At 33.0% G+C, this 20,485-nt stretch overlaps 2 protein-coding genes and 1 pseudogene across 2 annotated transcripts; 1 reads left to right on the plus strand and 2 right to left on the minus strand.

Annotated features, from left to right (window-relative positions):
• Nucleotides 1-1,762: 1,762 nt before the first annotated feature.
• On the plus strand, nucleotides 1,763-2,506 carry LOC111804504 (zinc finger protein ZAT11 pseudogene; annotated as a pseudogene).
• A 557-nt stretch (nucleotides 2,507-3,063) lies between these two features.
• On the minus strand, nucleotides 3,064-6,309 carry LOC111804484 (WAT1-related protein At2g37460). The gene is made up of 7 exons (XM_023689306.2): nucleotides 6,032-6,309; nucleotides 5,866-5,928; nucleotides 5,674-5,790; nucleotides 5,356-5,596; nucleotides 4,931-5,092; nucleotides 4,163-4,314; nucleotides 3,064-3,401 (listed from the first exon to the last, which is right to left on the minus strand). Exons 1-7 carry the CDS (start codon nucleotides 6,226-6,228, stop codon nucleotides 3,218-3,220), a joined length of 1,116 nt encoding a protein of 371 aa, XP_023545074.2. The 5' UTR covers nucleotides 6,229-6,309; the 3' UTR covers nucleotides 3,064-3,217.
• A 6,276-nt stretch (nucleotides 6,310-12,585) lies between these two features.
• Nucleotides 12,586-16,631, minus strand: LOC111804398 (ras-related protein RABE1a). The gene is made up of 9 exons (XM_023689186.2): nucleotides 16,476-16,631; nucleotides 16,226-16,350; nucleotides 15,632-15,704; nucleotides 15,445-15,545; nucleotides 14,218-14,283; nucleotides 13,879-13,976; nucleotides 13,739-13,801; nucleotides 13,566-13,658; nucleotides 12,586-12,881 (listed from the first exon to the last, which is right to left on the minus strand). Exons 2-9 carry the CDS (start codon nucleotides 16,296-16,298, stop codon nucleotides 12,798-12,800), a joined length of 651 nt encoding a protein of 216 aa, XP_023544954.1. The 5' UTR covers nucleotides 16,299-16,350; nucleotides 16,476-16,631; the 3' UTR covers nucleotides 12,586-12,797.
• Between the last annotated feature and the right edge of the window lie 3,854 nt (nucleotides 16,632-20,485).

A 20,485-nucleotide genomic window follows, 5' to 3' on the forward strand; every position in this document is an offset into this window, starting at 1 on the left:
GTTGGCGGCTGTTAGCCGCCGGGCCGTTCTTTCAAAGCACAAAAGTGATTGAGAAGTTTCAGCCTTCTCACGTGCTTCAGTTGAGGGCCCTCTTTAGAAAGACCACTTTTCAGAGATGATTAGGTATTCCCCTTTTGGATTAACTTGAAAATTTTCAACATCCAAACACGATTCATCACTATGTCAATGATTCAAGTTAGAGATTACATGGGATGAACATAGCATTTACTAAACTTTAATGATTCGGTGTGCCAGCTAGGACGTTGGTCTTCACGAGTGAATTGTGAGATCTCACCTCGATTGAGGAGGGTAAAAACGTCATCCCTTATAAGGACGTAGAAATCTCTCCCTAATAGACGTCCAGCGAAGACGCAGATCCTCAAGGTTGGTGGATTGTGAAATCCCACATCGGTTGGAAAAAGTAACGAAGCATCTCTCGTAAGGGTGTGGAAATCTCTCTCCAATAGATGCATGTTTAAAATCGTGAGGCTGGCAGTGGAACGAAATATTTCTTACAAGAGTGTGGAAACCTCTGCCTAATAAACCTATTTTAAAAATTATGAAGTCTACAATATCTACTAGCAGTGTTCTTAAATTATTACAAAGTAAGTTAAGAAGAAGACAGAAGGCCGGCTCCCGTTCCCTTTTTATAGTTCATATAAATTACAATTAATGTACACATGCTTTAAAAAGTTTTCAAATAATATTTATTTTTTGAGTTAATATTCAATTCTGTTTATGGTCAACCTAATCAACTAAACACTAATCATCTAAATTAATATTATATAAATAAAACATCATCATTATTATATAAATGAATAACTTGTCACGTATTTAATAGAATAAATAAATAATTAGTAAGAAATAAAAAAAAAAAATCGATCATATAGATACCAAGTAGCAGTAGCTAAATTTATAGCGTTGAATTAAACTGTTTAATCTAAAATTAAATATTATGTAATTATATAAATAAATAAATATATATATATATTATATATATATATAATGGATCATTACAAATTTGAACTTGCTATAAGACGTTGAATAGATAGTTTTTCAATTGGACACGTGGGTGAAGTACGGCTTCTAGAACACATGGGAGTTTTTATTAATTTTCCTAATTAAACATGATAATTGTGGGGTTTTATTAAATAAAAAATAAACATATATATATATATCATAACTCACGTGTCAATTAATATTGTGATTAGTTTTATATTCCTTTGACACTGTCTTCTCAAACTCAATCACTTCAATTCAATAATCTTTTAAATAAAAATAATAATTATTATAAATACTAATAAATAAACAATTTTGTCAATTATGCCATTAAATTTATAATCGTTACTCAGTGACTTGAGATTCTAAGATACACTAATATTGTCCGTAAATTCCGACTCTCACACAGTTGACTTAATTGATTAGAACAAGTACTGCACAATCGTTATCTTAGATAAAAAAGTCAAATGAAGATTAGATTGGAAGCTTCCATGGAAGGTCGCCTATGGTCATATCCAGCTCGCCACCCATGACTTTTTTTATTTAAAAAAAAAAAAAAAAAAACTATTTATTGCTCACCAACTTCACTTATTTTTACACATATTCATATTACGTCATTATTATTATTATTATTATTTAATTTTTGGATAAGGATTGTTGGATAAATTCTGGGACACGATTAATTGTTTCAGAGTCCAACTTGTTTAAACAAATTCCAGCAGCCAATATATATATATATATTAATTTTTAAAAAGGTCTGATTTTTGTTTAGTCAAACCAAAACCCACCAAGAATTCAGAGCTTAAATACTTACAAATCCCATCTCCTTCATCAAAATCAAATCTTTCCTTTTCCTCTGTAAAAATCCCATCAAAACAGAGCTCCTCTGCAACTCTTCTTCTTCTTCAAATTCTTCAAATTCTTATTCCCATGGCGGCTAAGAGAATTAGACAAGAATTCGAGGCCACCGACATGGCCAAATCCCCCATGTTTATCTCTTATGGAATTGAATCATCCAACCCCATCATTCCATTCCAAAACGCCTCTGTTTTCGAGTGCAAAACCTGCAACCGCCACTTCTCATCCTTCCAGGCTCTCGGCGGCCACCGGGCCAGCCACAAACGGCCCCGGACCACGGCGGAAGACCCCAAGGAGCCGGTGGATTTGAAACACAAAATGCACGAGTGTGGCCTCTGTGGACAGGAGTTCTCTTCTGGGCAGGCTCTCGGTGGGCACATGCGCCGCCACCGTGTGACGGCGGTGCCGGAGAAGATTCCGGTGCTGAAGAGATCTGGGAGTAGGAGAATTATGTGCTTGGACCTCAATTTGACGCCATTGGAGAATGACTTGAAGATGCTGTTCGGAAAAATGGCTCCAACCGTTGATCTTGTTCTTTGATTTTATTTATTTATTTATTTATTTTTTTTTTTTTTTTTTTGTGGAACTCTTTGATATTTTGGATTCTTTCATTTGTTATAATTTATAAAAATGATTCCTAAATTATTTTTGATTCTTTCCCAAGAAAATTGGAAGTAATAATGAACGTGCTCGTAAAAATTTGTATAAATTCGTCTAATAAGATGAAAACGTCAATGAAATCGTTGTATAACGATAAGTATTCATTTCCTTAGGTTATTGTTGGTCGGAAACTATCGAGACAACGATAAAAACTTGTTTAAATCAAAGGTATGTCAAACAATCCGAGCTCCAATGATTGATCTACACCCATATCTTGCTTTTCGTACAACTTCAACTTTTGTTGTCCGTGAAAATGTGTCGAAATTCCTTTTTTGATATCCAAAGATTTCTCAAAAGATTGTCCGTGAGCGTTAACTCATATTTAGGTTAAACACGTCATATTCGATAGAACAAAAAAATAATAATAATCCAGCGAGGCACAAAAACCCAATAGGAAAGGTACCTACTGTAAGATACTTTATTTGAACTCGAGTTTTTAAAATCAATACACATGTCAAGTCGAGTTTGTGTTTATCTCAAGAACATCCAAATATTCTTTCATTCAATTCTTATGTAATCAGTTTCTTGTTCGATAACAACTAAATATATTAAATACCAAAGTTTGTTTTTCATTCATCGTTATCTTTCCATAACATTACAGCCGATCCGAAGAACCCTAATAAAAAACCCTAATTTTCCGAAAATTATTCAGAAAAATTCAGGAAATCAAAGATGATTCATAAGGTTTTGGGTTCCAATTTCATGATTTGTGCTCATTGTTTGAATCAACAGAATTAAGTTCTTGAACTGATGATGAACTTTCTTCCATTTCTGTTGTTTGTTTGATGGGCAATTTCAAGTCTTCATTTGAGGAATTCCCATCTTTATTTTTCCCCCAAACAACAAGGTACAGTCCCACAATTATCACCCCAGCTCCAAGAATCCTGCAAAATTATTATTTTTTATTTAATATTAATAACATCCATAAACTCGAGAACGGTCCATACCGATGATCGATAGGTTGGGTCGTTGCAGGTTAAGCTTAACGCTAGGGATGCTAAAAAAATTTGATGACCCAAAAAACCCGATCAACCGTCGGATTGGGGTTATAAATTAGTTTGGTTCATAAGTTACTCTAATACTAGATTAGGTTGAATCGAATCAACTCGAATTTATTGTTAATTTTAAAATATACATTTTGCTTATAAAATAATTAAATTTTTATTTTTATTTAATTTTATAATTATTTATTCTCCCACCATTTTTTAATTCTTTTTAACCAAATTAGATGATAAATTTTTAAAATATATATTAAAATTGAGTTGCCAAATAAATGACCTAAACAACTCAACTTAATCATGGTTAGGTTAGGTTGGGTTTATTATTTAACCAACGTTACTCGGGTTGGAAAATTTAAAAACCGAACAGTTGAGTTGGGTTTAAAAAATGTCAAAACCCGATCCAATTCAACCTACGAACACCTCTACTTAACACTCAACTTCTCTCGAGACTCGATATTGAAATTACCTGCCAAGTCTAGTTAGGTTAGGTTGGGTTTATTATTTAACCAACGTTACTTGGGTTGGAAAATTTAAAAACCGAACAGTTGAGTTGGGTTTAAAAAATGTCAAAACCCGATCCAATTCAACCTACGAACACCTCTACTTAACACTCAACTTCTCTCGAGACTCGATATTGAAATTACCTGCCAAAGTAAAGACGTTCGCCCAAAATGAAGGAGCTCATGATAGCGACGATGACCATACTCAATGGGCTAAAGGCAGTGACAAACACAGGACCTTTGTCTTTCATCACTAATCCTTGAATGTAATAAGCAAGTCCTGAACAAAATATCCCCTGCAATAATTTCCAAATTTTATTAACCACAAATATCTTAAATTTCTTTTAATATTTAAAAAATTATTTCTTTTTCTTTTTAAAATTAGAAAAATAAATAAATTATAATAAATAAATAAAAAATACTTTCACCACCACCAATATGATATTACACAAATAAATGATGGTATGGGAGATTATTTTCCTTTAATTATAATTATTATTATTTATTACCCATATATTTATATCTTAATAAATTTTCAGTTAAAATATTATTATTTACTTTTTAATTGTCCAATTTTAATCTTTTTTTTTATAAAAAAATTAAAATTAATTTTATAATTTGAATAAATCTTAAATCTAATCGTTTTTATAAAAATTAATTAAATAAAAATAATAATAGTTTTTATGTGTGAATATATATATATATATATATTTATTTATTTATTTATTTATTTATTTATTTATTTATTACAATTTACCCTAAGAATGTAATAGAGATTATTTTTAAATAAAATATTATAGTAAAAAACCTATTAAATAAATAAATAAAATAAATCTGAAAAACTGATTAAAATATATTTTAAAAAAATAGTACTGAAAATTTGAACTTAATTAAGAAATTAGTCGTGCTTACACTATAAACGGCAGCGAGCAATTGGGTTCCCCAACCAATGGACCAAACGGCGGCGTTTCCTCTTTCCATCACCAAAGCCAACACAGTGCCCTCCGCTGTGCCCAGCAGGCAGATCCAAGCCGTGAGAGAAAGCTCAGCTGGGTAAGCTTTCAAAGTGATTGCCTGTATATCCCAAATCATTGATCATTAATTTCTTTATATAATTATCGATGAATTATAGTTCTTTTTTCCCCTCAAAAGTGGGGGGGGGGGGGGGGGGGGGGGGGGGGGGGAAATGGTTGAATTCGATTGTTGTTCTTTTTGTTAATCGTCGCGTGCTATTAAACTGTGTGATGGGAATAAAATCTTCTGTTGGGGGAATCAACAAATGGGTTCTTTTCGGATTAGATTATGGATTCGGGAATCTTGTGAGGGGAAAAGGGCACCTGAAGAATCATGAAGCAGGCCCAGCTGAAACACCCAATTGTGATCATAATTGAACCTTTGATTGTGTGTTGAAGGCTGATATCGCTCCTTTGTTGTGCATGATCTGCTCTCTGTTTCACCCAGAATAGCTCCAGAATTGGGCCTTTTATCAGTGTCATTATCATGGCTCCTCCTACTGTTGCTATTGTTCCCACCAATTTAGCTTGGCTTCTGATGCTTTTGATTTTAACCTTCTCTAGCCTGAAAAAAGTATGAGGAACTTCAATAACAGAGATTGGGTTTGGGTTATATGGTTTGGTTGTGCTTATTTTGATTACCTGAGGATCCAAGCCATTACAAAGGTGATGGCAGGGAGAATATTGCACATGGCAGCTGCAAAAGTTGCTGTTGTGTACTTCATTCCCAAGAAATATAAGTTCTGATCAATCACAGGCCTGCCAAAAGGGGGAGATTTTAAATGTTATGTTCTTGAAAGATTTACAAGGAGAAAGGGGTATCCAGGGCAGTACTCTAGCAAGCTGAGGATCATTAACTTGGCGAAGATTGGAATTGTCATCTTTGGTCTGACCTTCCTGGGAAAAGAAAAACAGCCTCAAAGGGTCACTTCATGCATGCATGTAAAGTGTTTGATAAAATGTCCCAATGAGGGAAACTGAGTGGAAGAGAGAAAAATACGTGTCAAAAATCAATGCAAAAGGAGCTATAACAATTGTGGCAACTGCATGGCGGTAAACAACAAGAACATAGTTGCTCATTCCTTGGTTCAGAGCTGCTTTAGACAGGATGTCCATTCCTGCAAGCCCAAACTGCAAGAACACCACAGCAAAAAAAGGCTTGGCTGAGACACACCATTGGCTAACTTGGGGATTCATCCTGATGCTGAAGGATGCTGAAGCTGCAAGATGAACAGGTGTGTTGCTATAATTTCTTTAATGTCTCATATTTGTTTTGCTTTTATAGGAAGTAAAATGCATAAAGCATATGACACATCTCTTCTTTCTGAAACCTTTCAAGCTCGTTGGAATCTATTAGGCATAGAAACATGGTTAGAATCGTAAACCCACTTCATAAATACATGTTTAAGGAAAAAGAATAATGTGATTAAGACACTAATGTTTAATTTGATAGTGCTTTCAATTATTCACTTAACTTTCTGTCACTGAGTGATCACTGATCTCATGAATGGTTTTGGGCCCCATAGTGGCTAAGGCACCCCACTTGCTAGAATTAATATATGCTCCAATTCCTATAAACAAATATTCCTTAAAGAATTTGATTATAAATATTTGGTAAGAAACCAGCTTTCATTCCAAAATGGATTATATTTGATCATTTGATTATTACACAAAATGAACTTTATTTAGTGCACTATGTATATGTGTGTGGATAAAATCTCGAGATTACTCTTTCTAGAATTTTCTTTTCCATGTCCTTCATATGTGTGAACTAAGTTGTGAGTTTTGCATCCAGTGCATATTCGATCTCTCTTCGCAACGCAGTATATTAGTCTTGTTCTCTCGGCGTCTATCTTTTAAGTCATTGATTTCATACTGAGAAGCGGTGTTCAGTATTAAGCCTACACTCAATGCTTTTATTAAGGTTCAATACTCTTTGTGTTAGGCTTTCCCCCACCATGCTAGTTACTAACTTAGGTATCTAGCCTATAATCCATAGAAAATATAAAAGAGTTACTTTTTCTATGACTATATCTTTTTGTAACACCCCGGTTTTAAAATGCGTTTGCTATGGAGAAGTTTTCACACCCTTATAAGGAATGCTTCGTTCCCCTCTCTAATCGTTCTGAGTTCTCACACTTTTAATGATCAAGGTCCTACTCTATGGTAGGTTTTGTTCATCCTAAAATCCGCTTAACAGGACCACAAGGACTAAACTGTTAAGCTTTTCACAAAGGGGTTTGAACCCAAAATCTTGAAGAGTAAATCACCAATCAACCCAAAAATTTAAGTTGATAGTTTACGTTAAATTTAATTATTTCAGTACTTTAATACTCTCCCCGACTCGTGGGCTTGAAATTTTGGAGAATACCCAACGAGTGGAAATCAATATAAATTGGAGAGGAACTCGCATTACAAGATAGTTTGAACATGGGACCTCTTGATGTCATGTTATATATCAATATTTCAACGGTATCCCTAGACATCCCAAGTTCATACCAACTAAGCCACATCTTTGGGGTCTTATTCTATACGTTTGATTTCATTAAATTTCTAATTCGATAATTAGGGATGAACTTGTCGACCATATCGAAAATTAGCTTAAACCCTTAATTTGTAGTTTTATCAGGTAACCATTTGGATCAAGTGGAATATCTATGAAATATTTCTAACTAGAATTTTCATTTATGGATGCTCACTTCCTGGAATATCTTTTAGGCCTTTTCTTTTCCTTGTCCTTCCCAATGCGTTACTTGAAAGATTACAAGATAGTGCATGCTACCATATTCGTTTGCTTCAAAGTTCTCTCTCTCTCTCTCTTTAAGCCTTTCTTTATGGGATTGAAGTATGGGCTGTGGTTCACTTTTTACGTTTTCACCATTTCCTGCATGGGCTGTTTGTTTGTAACATCATCTATCTCGTCTTTGCATCAGTTTTAAGAAAACTGTACTACATCGGTAGGGGAGGAGAACGAAACATTCTTTATAAGGGTGTGGAAACCTCTCCCTAGAAAACGCGTTTTTAAAACTTTGAGGAGAAGCCCGAAAGGGAAAGCCCAAAGAAGACAATAACGCCATATTTAAAAAGCAATAGAAAACGATTCTTGTATGGTTAATAAACATGAATATAAAGTGCAGTGTTTTTCTCTTGAAGGCAACATCCTTTTGATAAGGGAATGCATCTGGCAATAAAAGGCTTTTGACCATAACTTTTGAATTACTTTCTGTTTGTTGAGGATTACATTTGGAATGGTTAAGGAAAAGAGGAACTTTTTCATCTTTGTTCATCTTTTTTTTTTTTTTTTCTTTTATTCAATTTTCTCAGTTCTGATTGGAGAAATGCCAATTCTTTGGTCAATCCCCCCTCAAATTATTTCACCTTTATAGCTTTCTTGATCTTGCTTTAATAATGCATGAGGCATGACTAAGACTATTGGTCCAGGCAAAGTAACTGGCTTGATATCATATGGTTCAAACTTAAAGGACCCTTGGAATCAATCAATAGCCCTTATAGCCAGTAATCTCGTGACAAAAAATCTCTCTCAATAGACTGATCTGAAAGCTCCTCTCTCGTGGGATCTCACATCGGTTGGAGAGGGAAACGAAGCATTTCTTATAAGGGTGTAGAAACCTCTCCCTAGTAGATGTGTTTTAAAACTGTGAGGCTGACAGTGATACATAATGGGCCAAAGCGGATAATATCTACTAGTGGTGGGCTTGGACGGTTACAAATGGTATCAGAGCCAAGCACCGAGCGGTATGCCAGTGAAGACGCAGGCCCCCAAGGAGGGTAGATTGTGAGATCCCACATGGATTGGAGGGGAACGAAGCATTCCTTATAAGAGTGTGGAAACCTCTCCCTAATAGATGCATTTCAAAACTGTGAGGCTGACGGCGATACGTAACAGGCCAAAACAAACAATATCTACTAACAGTGGACTTTAGCTGTTTCATCTCTTGATGGATTGGATTGAACTTTTTTACTGTTCAAATATATTCAAGTCTATAAACATGAGATCCGATCTTGGGATAAACCGTAGAAGTTACGGTCGGTCTCCTAGGTAATCATTTAAGGTAGTAGCTACGAAACTTTTGATGCATTGCTCTCTCTTACATCCAATGTTATAAAACACGCCAAACACACGACCTCCTAAGTAAGAAGATTTAAGTGGTGGATTAAAACTTCAAATCAATTAGATCGTAACGATGAAACCATGAAAAAGAAACTTAAACGTCTTTCGTCGAAAAATCTCACTTCTGCATTACTACTTTTTAACTTTGGTGATTTGCTGGATTATGCTTTTGTGTTGCATCAGCCACTAATTAGACTGATCCAAATGTTGATGTTTTTTATATGTCTGTGTAGGAATCCATATCCAATCTGGAACCCATTAGATTCATACTTTTTTAGATAATGGTTCTTTCATGGACCCATCAATTGGAAATGTAAATATGTTTGTTATATGATTTTTTAACCTCTTACTTATGTCAGACACCATTTTCTCTCTCTACCCAGATGGGAAAGAAACAAAATTAAGAGAGAAATTAGTGGATAAGATGATGTAGGTCTACCCAGGTTAAAGTTCGGTCTATGTAAGATTTCACCCACATCAGTCGGAGAGGAGAACGAAACATTCTTTGTAAGGGTATGGAAACCTTTCCCTAGTAGATGCGTAGACTGACGGTAATACCAAATAGTGTGCCAGTGAGGACGCTAAGCTCCGAAGGGAGTGGATTGTGAGATCCCATATCGGTGGAGAGAGGAACGAAGCACTCTTTATAAGGGTTTGGAAACCTCTCCCTATCAGACGTGTTTCTAACCCGTGAGGCGGTTGGCGATATGTAACGGACCAAAGCGAACAATATCTTCTAGCGATGAGCTTAGACTGTTACACTCTCCTTTGCATTCTGTCTCTCTAAATTTAGAGAGTGTTCGGTGGAAGATGACAAGCAACGTAAAACAGAATCCATTGACGTGGGAGAATTGGATAGGCATTGATTCTTTAGAGGAACCCCCTCGTACTTGACAGCTTATTCCATACAATATAATCCTGAGATTACTTTTTTTCTTTTTGTTTGGGGGATAAAATCTTCTCCATTTTTATATTTTAATTTCATTCTAAGTTGGGTTTTTATTTATTTATTTAATAATATTCTTAAGGACTTTATCCCCCGAAGAGTGTTTTTATTTTAATTCCATTCTATGATATTTCTTATATCAAATTGGACATTTGTTATTATTTTTTATCCACTTATCTTTTATATATATATATATATATATATATAATAAATAAAATGTTTGAGTATATAATTGTATATAGTTGTAAATATTTTATTGGAATAAATGTTTTTGTTGATATGTATTTTTTATTTTAAAAAATAAATAATAAAAGATTTAGAGCGAGTGAATTCTAACAAAATTTTAAATTTTAATTACTTTTGTATAGGTTACAAACTTTAACTTGGCTGATTAAAATATTAGTTCTCAAATTTAGGAGAGCATAATTATTTTAAGATTTATTTTAGAAAATATAAATAGTTATTCAATTTTAACACTAAAATAAAAATGAAATTACATGATAGTCGTTTGTATTTAGGTTCAGTCATTCAATTAGCCTTAATCAAACTATTTTATAAATTAATTCGAATTTTGACGGATAATTAAAGTAAATTCGTTTTATAAATTAATTCGAATTTTGAATTTTGACGGATCATTAAAGTAAATTCGTTTTTTATCCCTCCTTAAAATTAAATCATCTTCATTTTAGAGTTTTAACACCTAAGGGTTATTACATTTCGAGTCTTATTCGAAGTGGGACCAAGATCCAACCAAGTACAATTTTGCTGTGTCTATGGTGAAGCAGGCGGCGTGGTTGGTTGGTTGGGTGTAAATTGTAATGTAATCTGACGTCTTTGGCTTTCCACTACTGATCTCAGTGCTTCTACATCTCACAATTCAGTCTATTGAGTAATCACTTTTACTATCTTTCTACCTTTTTTTTTTAAAAAAATTATTATTATTATTATTCTTTGTAATTTTAAAAAAAAAAAAATAGCTTTTTATGTGGATGATAAGAATTGACCCTAGTCTTCTTCCATTCTTTATTTTATTGGGCAAGAAATCCAATTGTTTTGATATTTGTTGGTGGATCGTGACCCTAGTCAAATAAATTAGGTTAGAAGGTATAGGTATGGATAAATTACTGACTGAAAGTATAATAAGATGTACGATAGCAAATTTAGGCGTACAAATTTGTCAACCAAACATAGGTTTGACTAAGCTATAAGCTATAATGCATGTTACCCACTTTCAAAACCGTTAATCAAACATATTTTCTTAGGACTTGAATGATGAGTCTAAGAAATAGGAATAGAGCCACTTAATAATCGAGTCGAAAGTGGTAATTTTGAAGAGTAAGTTATGATTTAATTTTGAAATTAAACATTGACATTCGTTGAGAGTTACAGTACAATAACACCTCAATTCTCAAATTTCAATTATTGTTATTTAAGAATAAAAAGTAAAATGTACCAAGAATCATGTCTAACGGAGAGACACCACAAGATGCACATGCTAACATATCTTGGGCTGGACATAATCTAATAGTAACATGCTCTCAAAGCGTTCCTAATTTTTCTTTTTAAAAGAGTGATGCATGTCACCAACAGCTCATTGGTGTAATTAAGGCCTAAGTTCGAGTTTATAATGTTTAAACTATAATTTTGGTCCGTAACAATAAAGTTCTATTTTCACACTTCACTAAATGATATATTGATTTTTTACATAGACCTACTGTTATGTAAGCGTAGGTAATATTATAATTTTTTTCAGGTGGGTATAAAGCAGTGGATCCTCCTAATAATACTAAACACAGACAAGACTATGATTTGAGAGCACAGTGATGTGAAATTTCTGCATAGTCAAACTATGTCGTCTTAATGAGACAATGATATGCATTTCCCAAATGATTTTGATAATGTTTTACGAACTCAGCAATCCATTATGGAGAAGATTTGATCCAATCCATCAGGCAAGAACAAAATGATTTTTATATCAACAACAAAAGATAATGATTGATTTGTGCATATGGGAAAAACTTAAGAGGTCCCAGCCAATTTCTACAGTGATTCCAGGCTATTCCAAAACAAGAAAGTGAGTGTGGTGCGGAAGAGGAAAACATGGATGTTATGCAAATGTAATAAGATAGGGACAATAGCACCTGCTGTGATGAGGTGGACCAGTTCCATTTGCCGGCAATCATATGAGCTCGCCATTGGCCGAGAATGAGAGACCGCGTGGGCTCACTGTGCGCATTAAGCAAAGCTGCGAGAACAAGCTAAAGCACAGATATTGGACTAAGAGGCTAATAATAGAAATTAATGTCCTGGAGAAAACAGAGACAGATGACAGAAGTAAAAGCAGCAGCTCAGGCTTACTCGAGGAGCGTGGTCATCCAACAGTAGTCACCACAGCAAGCCTTTCATTTCAAATATGACCTGCTATTTCTTTACCAAGCTGGATCAAATAAAGTTCGATGAAGAATGAAGTCGGCTGTTTGTAGAAAATCAACTAATATATAATTAATTTTCTCAAATAAGGATATCTGTCTGTTGTCATTCACACTCAGATTAGCACAAGTTGGGAAAAAAATATGATAATGAGAACTGATACAAGCAGCACTGATATAGTTGTAGCAGGACCCATCGATAGTTTCCACAAATGGTTCCTTAAGAATGTACCCTTGAGATCCCATCGACGTAACTTGCTTAAGAACCGCAGCATGCTGATCTTTGAGCAGCTTGAGCAGCCCCTGCACCCTGATCTGGTTGATTAATCTTGATTGTCTGAGGCTGCGACATCCAAAAGTAGAGTATGTATCAATCACATGGAAAGAACGCCACTTAATTAAAGCATGTACTATGCAAACTTACAAAATCACAAGGCACTATAAAACACAAACACATCAGTGAAAAAAAAAATATATGAAGCAAACGAGAAAGTAATGCAATTGGCGGGATACTTTTTTACCCAGAAAACAATAATTAAGGGTCTATTTAATAGAAAATCCAAAAATAGAAATTTGAAAACAAGATATGCAAAGAAACATAGTTGTATTTTCATGTTTTCAAATATGCATTGGATAGCAAACTTAGAAATTGGATTCTAATTTAAGCAAGTTTTCAAAATGTGTTTGATATAGCACTAAATATTAGGTTGAATATAAATTACTATAAATTAATTTATGAAAATGTTTCATGCTAAAATTTTTGCATAATTATTATTTTACAATATCATATAATTTATAATATATTATATCATACATATTTTAATTTACCAAAAATAAATTGAGTTGATAAAATGAAATGCTATATTTATTTAACTTGTGATTTTTTGTAATATAAATCTGTATTTTAAATTTTCAAATTCAAAATCTAGATACATTGAAAACATAAAAATATTGTTTTCGGAATTCGCACTACTCTGATCACAGAAACCGAAAGCAGTTTTCAACCTAGTGATTTAAGAGTCTATACCTCGGCTTTTGAATCAGTATCAGCGAGTCTTTGTTTAATATCCCTAGCTATTGAGAAGAAAACTTCTTCCACGTTTAAGTTCGTTTTAGCACTCTGTAAAACACAAGATCTTTAGAATAGAATGTCCACCAGACATCATATCATAATTTTCCAAGCCAAGATGTGTAACTCACAGTCTCAAAGAACTTGATGCCATATTCATCTGCAAGAGCTTGACCCTTTGAGGTGGGAACAGCCTGAAAAAAACATTCTTGTCAAAAACATGTCACCTGAAAAATACAGACACCGATAGAGAGAAAAAGAGAGAGGGTACCCTTTTGCTCTCATCCATGTCAGCTTTGTTACCGACCAGAATTTTGTTAACATTGTCTGAAGCATGTTGTTCAATGTTACGAATCCAGTTCCTAATGTCTGCAGAAAGAAATCAGCTTAGTTCATAATGCTTGGAGAAGCTAAGAAGATTCATCGTCTACAGAGATTTATTCCCAAAATAAAACTTCAATACATGGAGTGGCACTGAGAAAAGATACAAGCATTACAGTCATTTCAAATATCATAGTGAAGATAGACGGATATATAGAATCGGAGGCTCAAAATAGATACTCTAAAAGACAATAACAACTGAAGCTAAAAGAGGGTAGGGAAACATTACTGTTAAAGGAGGACTCATCAGTTACATCGTACACAAGCAAAATACCCATGGCTCCACGATAGTAAGCTGCAGAGGATAAAAAAGCGCAGAATCAGTTAAACTTGGGGGAAAATCCAAAAAATAAACCTGAGCTATATGGGTTTACGTATCCCAAAACTTGCAAAACTGTTGCAATTAAGTCCTATCACTTAAAAATCTATAAGTGGCAGCTCAAAAAATGCACAAATCATTTCTAAGTTACAGAGGTTCTTATATTTAAATCCTTGAGAACTTAGAATTTATGCAACTATACTCCACTTTTATATCCAAGAAAATTTGCAAACTAAAATATTATTTTAAATCTGAGAACTAAAATACCATTGATAATTGGACAATCTAAATCATACTTAATGTGCAGTGTATACTTGAAAATAATTATTAATTTACCAAAGAAAAAAAATTGTAACAATAAAATATAGTTAATCAAGGTCCCATTCGTTTTTTGGATTGGCTCCATCAAAGAGTGTGGTCTATAGAATTGGCATAAGTCGTCAAAGAATGAGCAATGAGTTATAAAGTAGGAAGTTGTCCACCACACTCATTTCGAGCATACTTATCAACCGCCCAAATCAAGAAAAATTGGCTGGACTCTTACATGGGCTATGAAGATCTTTTGAGATAGGTAAGGCAATGGTTAAATTATACGAATTCAGTCAAAAACATTGGAATAAGGTAAGAGGCACGGCATCAATGTTATAGTTCAATGGTGGTTTTTGCATTTTTTTTCTTAAACCTAAAATATCAAATGTTTATCTATTTATCTGAGCCCATATGACAATGGGACCTCAAAAACTAAAATTTGTTAGACAGCAAGGAATCAAGGTCTCAACACGCAAACTAATCAAAATACCTAATAAGAAAGGATCCAAATTTAACAGTTCCTTTTTTTTTTTACAAAAAATTCAAATGGAGTGGGAATTTGAACCTCAAACCTATTGTAAGGGAGGTTTCAATTAACTTGACCAATTGAGTAACATAGTAGGTACAAGTCAATAGATAAACATCCTTGATCCTATAAACTTGGAGATGTCAAATACAGATAAAAGATATCGAGACCTTTTAGTCCAACCTAAGACAATTTTTAAAGAATAACACATATGCCTAGGCCACTATCCTAGAAACGTCAACCACCTCATGCACATCACAACAACAGCACAAGATAATAAATTACGAACTTTAGACACTAACCAGTAGTAATTGTTCTGAACCGCTCCTGTCCAGCAGTATCCCAAATTTGTAGCTTGATCCTTTTTCCATCCAGCTCTATGGTCCTTATCTTAAAATCAATGCTGTCGAAGAACGTTCAGCCTACTCAATCAAGAATAATGTGGGAAAACCACATACTCATACAAGTTGTAGTTTAACAAGCACCTACCCAATGGTTGTGATGAAACTTGTAGTAAAGGAACCATCCGAGAAACGCAAGAGAAGGCAACTCTTCCCCACACCTGGAAAGGTTATATAAAACCATGAAGAAATACTCCATTCCAGACAAACATGAAATTTGCAGCATATGCTCTCGCAATGAAATGCAAGCACCACGCGGATTCAAAAAATATTGAAGCAACGTCATCAAACACCATTTTACATTATCAAACCAAATTTCAACCTATTTTAAATGTAATCCAACAGTAGCTATCATAGATATAGCCAATGTCCTAAAGGATCCTTAGAAAAATCCAGCAAAATGCGTTACGCATATGATGCAAATACGAAGTCAACAAAAAAATAAATTCCAAACATTCCAAGAAATGCCAGGCTCAAACCAGTACTAAAATGCAGATTTTACCGTAAATCTAGAAACATATTGATAATGGTCACGAATCAAAGATTATTAAATTAAACAGTTTACATTCCGAGTAGCTCAACGGTGGAAGAACAACTAAATCGAGAAGATCAAATATAAAATCTAAAAAAAAACGGAGATAGAAATGGAATAATGAGGTGAAAGAGTGAGAAATTCACATACCGCTATCACCGATCAGGAGGAGCTTTATGAGATAATCATAATCGGCTCGAGCCCTTGCTGGTGGAGCAGCCATCTATGGAACAAAATCGCAAGGGAGACCAGAAATCAAACCCTAGAGAGAAATACTGGAACAAAAGTGAAAGATCACACACCAAAGAAAAGGAAACAAATCTAAGAACAGCAACCAAACAGAAAATTGATTTCGTTTAATTTATATAATTTTCTCTTTTTTTTCTTAAATTAAAATTACCGGATCAAAGGAGAATGGATGAATTTAAGATCTGAGACAAAGTAGAGAGGAGAATAGAAGAGGGAAATCGTCTCGTGTAACGCCAGCACTGGGCGGCCGTTGAAATTTTAGACTCGGCAAGGGTCTCTATGCGAGCGGGTGCACGTATTATACGGTGTACGAAACATCTTAGCCGTTGGATTAAAATAACATCGAGTTCTCGGTTGATCTAACGGATGATAGTGAGAAAACGGTAGAAAGGAACTTGAGAGACGACGTCGTTTTCTAAGTAGCTTCATTTTTCCCGCAAACAGGTGAAATCGCGATTGCATACGGCATACGCGTGTCAACTTCAAATGAGCAAATTTTGATAAGACTTTAGGATAATTTTTATTTTTTATTTCTTGTTTAATTTTGAAAAATATTTAAATAAGGTTATTTTGAATTGGTAATAATATTAATAATAAATTAGGGCGGGACGACTTTAGAATTCTTCCCATTTATCTATTATTAATATATGATAATAAAACAGGCATTTTTATTTTCCAACGTGTCACACAATCAATATATATTATCATAATACCTTTTTTTTATTTGTTCACTTTCATAAAATATAATAATTTAATATTAATTTATAAACTTTAGGATATAACTCGGGTGACTTTCTACATTCTAAATTTTCGACATGAGTATCATAATTTTTACAATTTTGAGTTTTGTAATCGTAACAAAATATTTTAATTTAAAATTACAATTTTATCTGTATATGAAATGATATTCGTTATTTATATATTAAATTAATAAATGTTAATGCATTATTGTTATATCTAACGTATTGCGTTGACTAGTGATATATACGAGATGAATAATGATTATTTACTGTATTTGTGATATACACGATGATTACTTACTGCATTTGAAAAAGATAAAAATGGTTGATAAATTTGAAATATGGTATTTTTATATATATGTATATTTATTTATTTATTTATTTATTTTTGTAAGAGGAATTTGTGACCATTTTTTTAAGTAAAAACGAAATTGCCACGTATTAAAGTTTTGTATTTATTTTATTTTGCGTGTTGAGTTGGCATCGTACAGTTACCTTAATTATTATTTTTCCCAGTATTCTCATTTTCTATTTCACAATATTAACTGAATTAAATATAATAAGAGACGACGCCGTTTTTCTATTAATTGTTAGTTCACTCATTCGTTGTTGGTGGATGAGATATTAAAAGATAATTTTTTTTTATTACAAAAAGATGTATAAAAAGATCATCATCCATAGCCTTATAAACATTTTTTTTTTTTTAGTTTTTTTTTTTTTTTTGTTCCTAACAATATTTTCAAAATAAAATTAAAAAAAAAACTTGTTTTTTATTTAAATATTTTCTAAAAATTCAAGTGTTTTCAAACTATTATCAAACGAAACCTTAAAAATCTAATGTTTGTTTAGTTGATTAAACTCGTTCATCCTCAAACTTTGAAAATCGAACGTAAATTACTAAAGTTTTCAATCATTTAATTAGAATATGGATCATTTTGTACCGAATGCCCTAAAAATCATTGGTTCCTCTTCGTCCCAAGGAATCCATTCCATCCCCACTAGCCTTTTGACCCTCCGAACAAAGAATGGCATATTAAGGGCACTAATTTGACATATTCACGACGTTGCTTTAAAACTTTGTTGACTTCTAGAGTGCTCAAGTCAAACATATGTAGTTCTCGTGTTAGTTTATTCCGCTAAATTAAAAAGTATAATAAATAAAATTATATGATATAAGTCAATAACACAAAAACTAATATTTTGTTTGATAGGTAAGATTAATTGTTCGACATGATATGGCCCGCCATCTTATCTTCTTTCCCAAATAGGTTAAATTGTTAAGAATGAGATAGAAAATATAATTGGGAAGGTGTGTATTATCATTGATATTGATATCCTTTAAATAGGATACAAAAAGTACAAATGAGGAAAATATAAAATAATTTAATACCGATAATAAAATAAAATATACTCTAAATCAAATCATAAATGGAAGAATATTATGATATAATATCTAAGATATATTCCATAAATAATATATCTCAACACTCCCCCTCAAGTTGGAGAGTGTATGTCAATCACGTCCAACTTGTCTTTAACTTGTCTTTACGGTTGGCCAATAACACCAGAGTTGTCTTTCACTCTTGTCTTCTCAGTAATGAAAATATCCGTAAAAAAATAGACCGCCTTTGATTGGTTTGCATTTTTAGACTTTCAAGAAATTATTGAATTTTCAAGAAAGATGCAAGACTCAGAAATAGGCCGCAATGATTGACTCGAGAATTGGTAACTTGTCCCATTTAATTTGATTTGGAACAAGTGAATATCCTCCCTGATCACTTCTTTGTCCATGCATAAATGCTTTAGAAATTGACCGCAATGATTGACTCGAGGATTGATAACTTGTCCATTTAATTTGATTTGGAACAAGTGAATATCCTCCCTGATCACTTCTTGGTCCATGCATAAATGCTTTAGTGGATAATAACACCAAGATCGGTGCTTTGGATCACTTGAGAGGCTGTGAAAGAAAATACGAACATCTTGAATATGTCACCTTTGAGCTTGGTGAGAAATTTGAAGATGCTTATAACGTATTCTTGATATTGGATGATTGACGACGGTAAAGGCTTCACTGATTAGTTAAGGTTTGGCTTTAGGTTTAATACTCCCCTTGGACTCAGAGTCCAAGGGGGTATTAGGAATACCACGATCGGAGCTTTGATATTAGGAATATCAAGATCGGTGCTCTGATACCATGTTAAGAATGAGATAGAAAATATAATTGGGAAGGTGTGTATTATCATTGATATTGATATCCTTTAAATAGGATACAAAAAGTACAAATGAGGAAAATATAAAATAATTAAATACTGATAATAAAATAAAATATACTCTAAATCAAATCATAAATGGAAGAATATTAAGATATAATATCTAAGATATATTCCATAAATAATATATCTCAACATAAATCAAACATGTGATACGGTAAAGCTTAGCCCACATTAGGTGCATAAAGAAGCAAATAATTGCATCGTCTACGAGGACTAGCAAGCCACGCAAATCTTTTGTTTTTTTTTAACACTTTTGGTCACTCCCTCCCCTTATTTCTTCCATTCGTGTCCGTCCATTTTGACGCTATTTTGTAAAATATGTCACGAGAATAATGCCTCACCAAGTTCAATAATTAAAGGTGCAAAATTGAATTATTATTATTTTTAATTCGATAAATAAATTTAAGAAATTTTAAAAAATAATATATGTTAATTATTACTTAGGCTCACCTTAAAAAAAAAGAATGTTGGATAAGTAATAAATATATGTAAAAAACAATTATTAATTAGTTTGCAAAGGATCCACGTGGAAAAATCAATTATTTAAAATTGAATTATTCTAATTTAAAAGTCGGTGTCGGAGGAGACGTCCATTGTCGCTTAACCAACCGCCGATTGCCAGCTCAGTTTTTAGGCGATTGTACCTCTGCACACGTGTGACCGTCCACCGAAGCACCGTCAATTTTTTTATTTTTTTTATAAATATAATAAAAAAATTGAATTACATATTTTTATTTTGCTTTTAAATTTTTTAATTGTCATTGGATTTTATAGTTAATTTATTTATTTTGATTTATTCGTGGAATGTAGATATTTTATATAGCTGAGTCATGCCTATATTCATATTAATTTCGATTAATGTAATATAAATATAATATTTTATTTTTTGAGTCCATTTTTGGTAACTCAGTAATAAGATATTAATTACAATAATCTATATTTAGTAATTGTTGAACTTATATTAAAATTTAAAATATTTAATAAAATAAAACGAAGGAAAAAAAGACCGAGAAAATGGGAAGAAAAAGAGATAAAAACGATGAATTTTCAACCAAACACGTCATAATGACTCCTCACCTTATCAGCTTGGCTAACGATAAGATAACGGTAACGCCATCGATCAACCCAATCAAACCGCACCGAAT

Source organism: Cucurbita pepo, chromosome 10, assembly GCF_057944985.1.
Source record: "Cucurbita pepo subsp. pepo isolate OVF chromosome 10, ASM5794498v1, whole genome shotgun sequence".
NCBI classification, from domain to species: domain Eukaryota; kingdom Viridiplantae; phylum Streptophyta; class Magnoliopsida; order Cucurbitales; family Cucurbitaceae; genus Cucurbita; species Cucurbita pepo.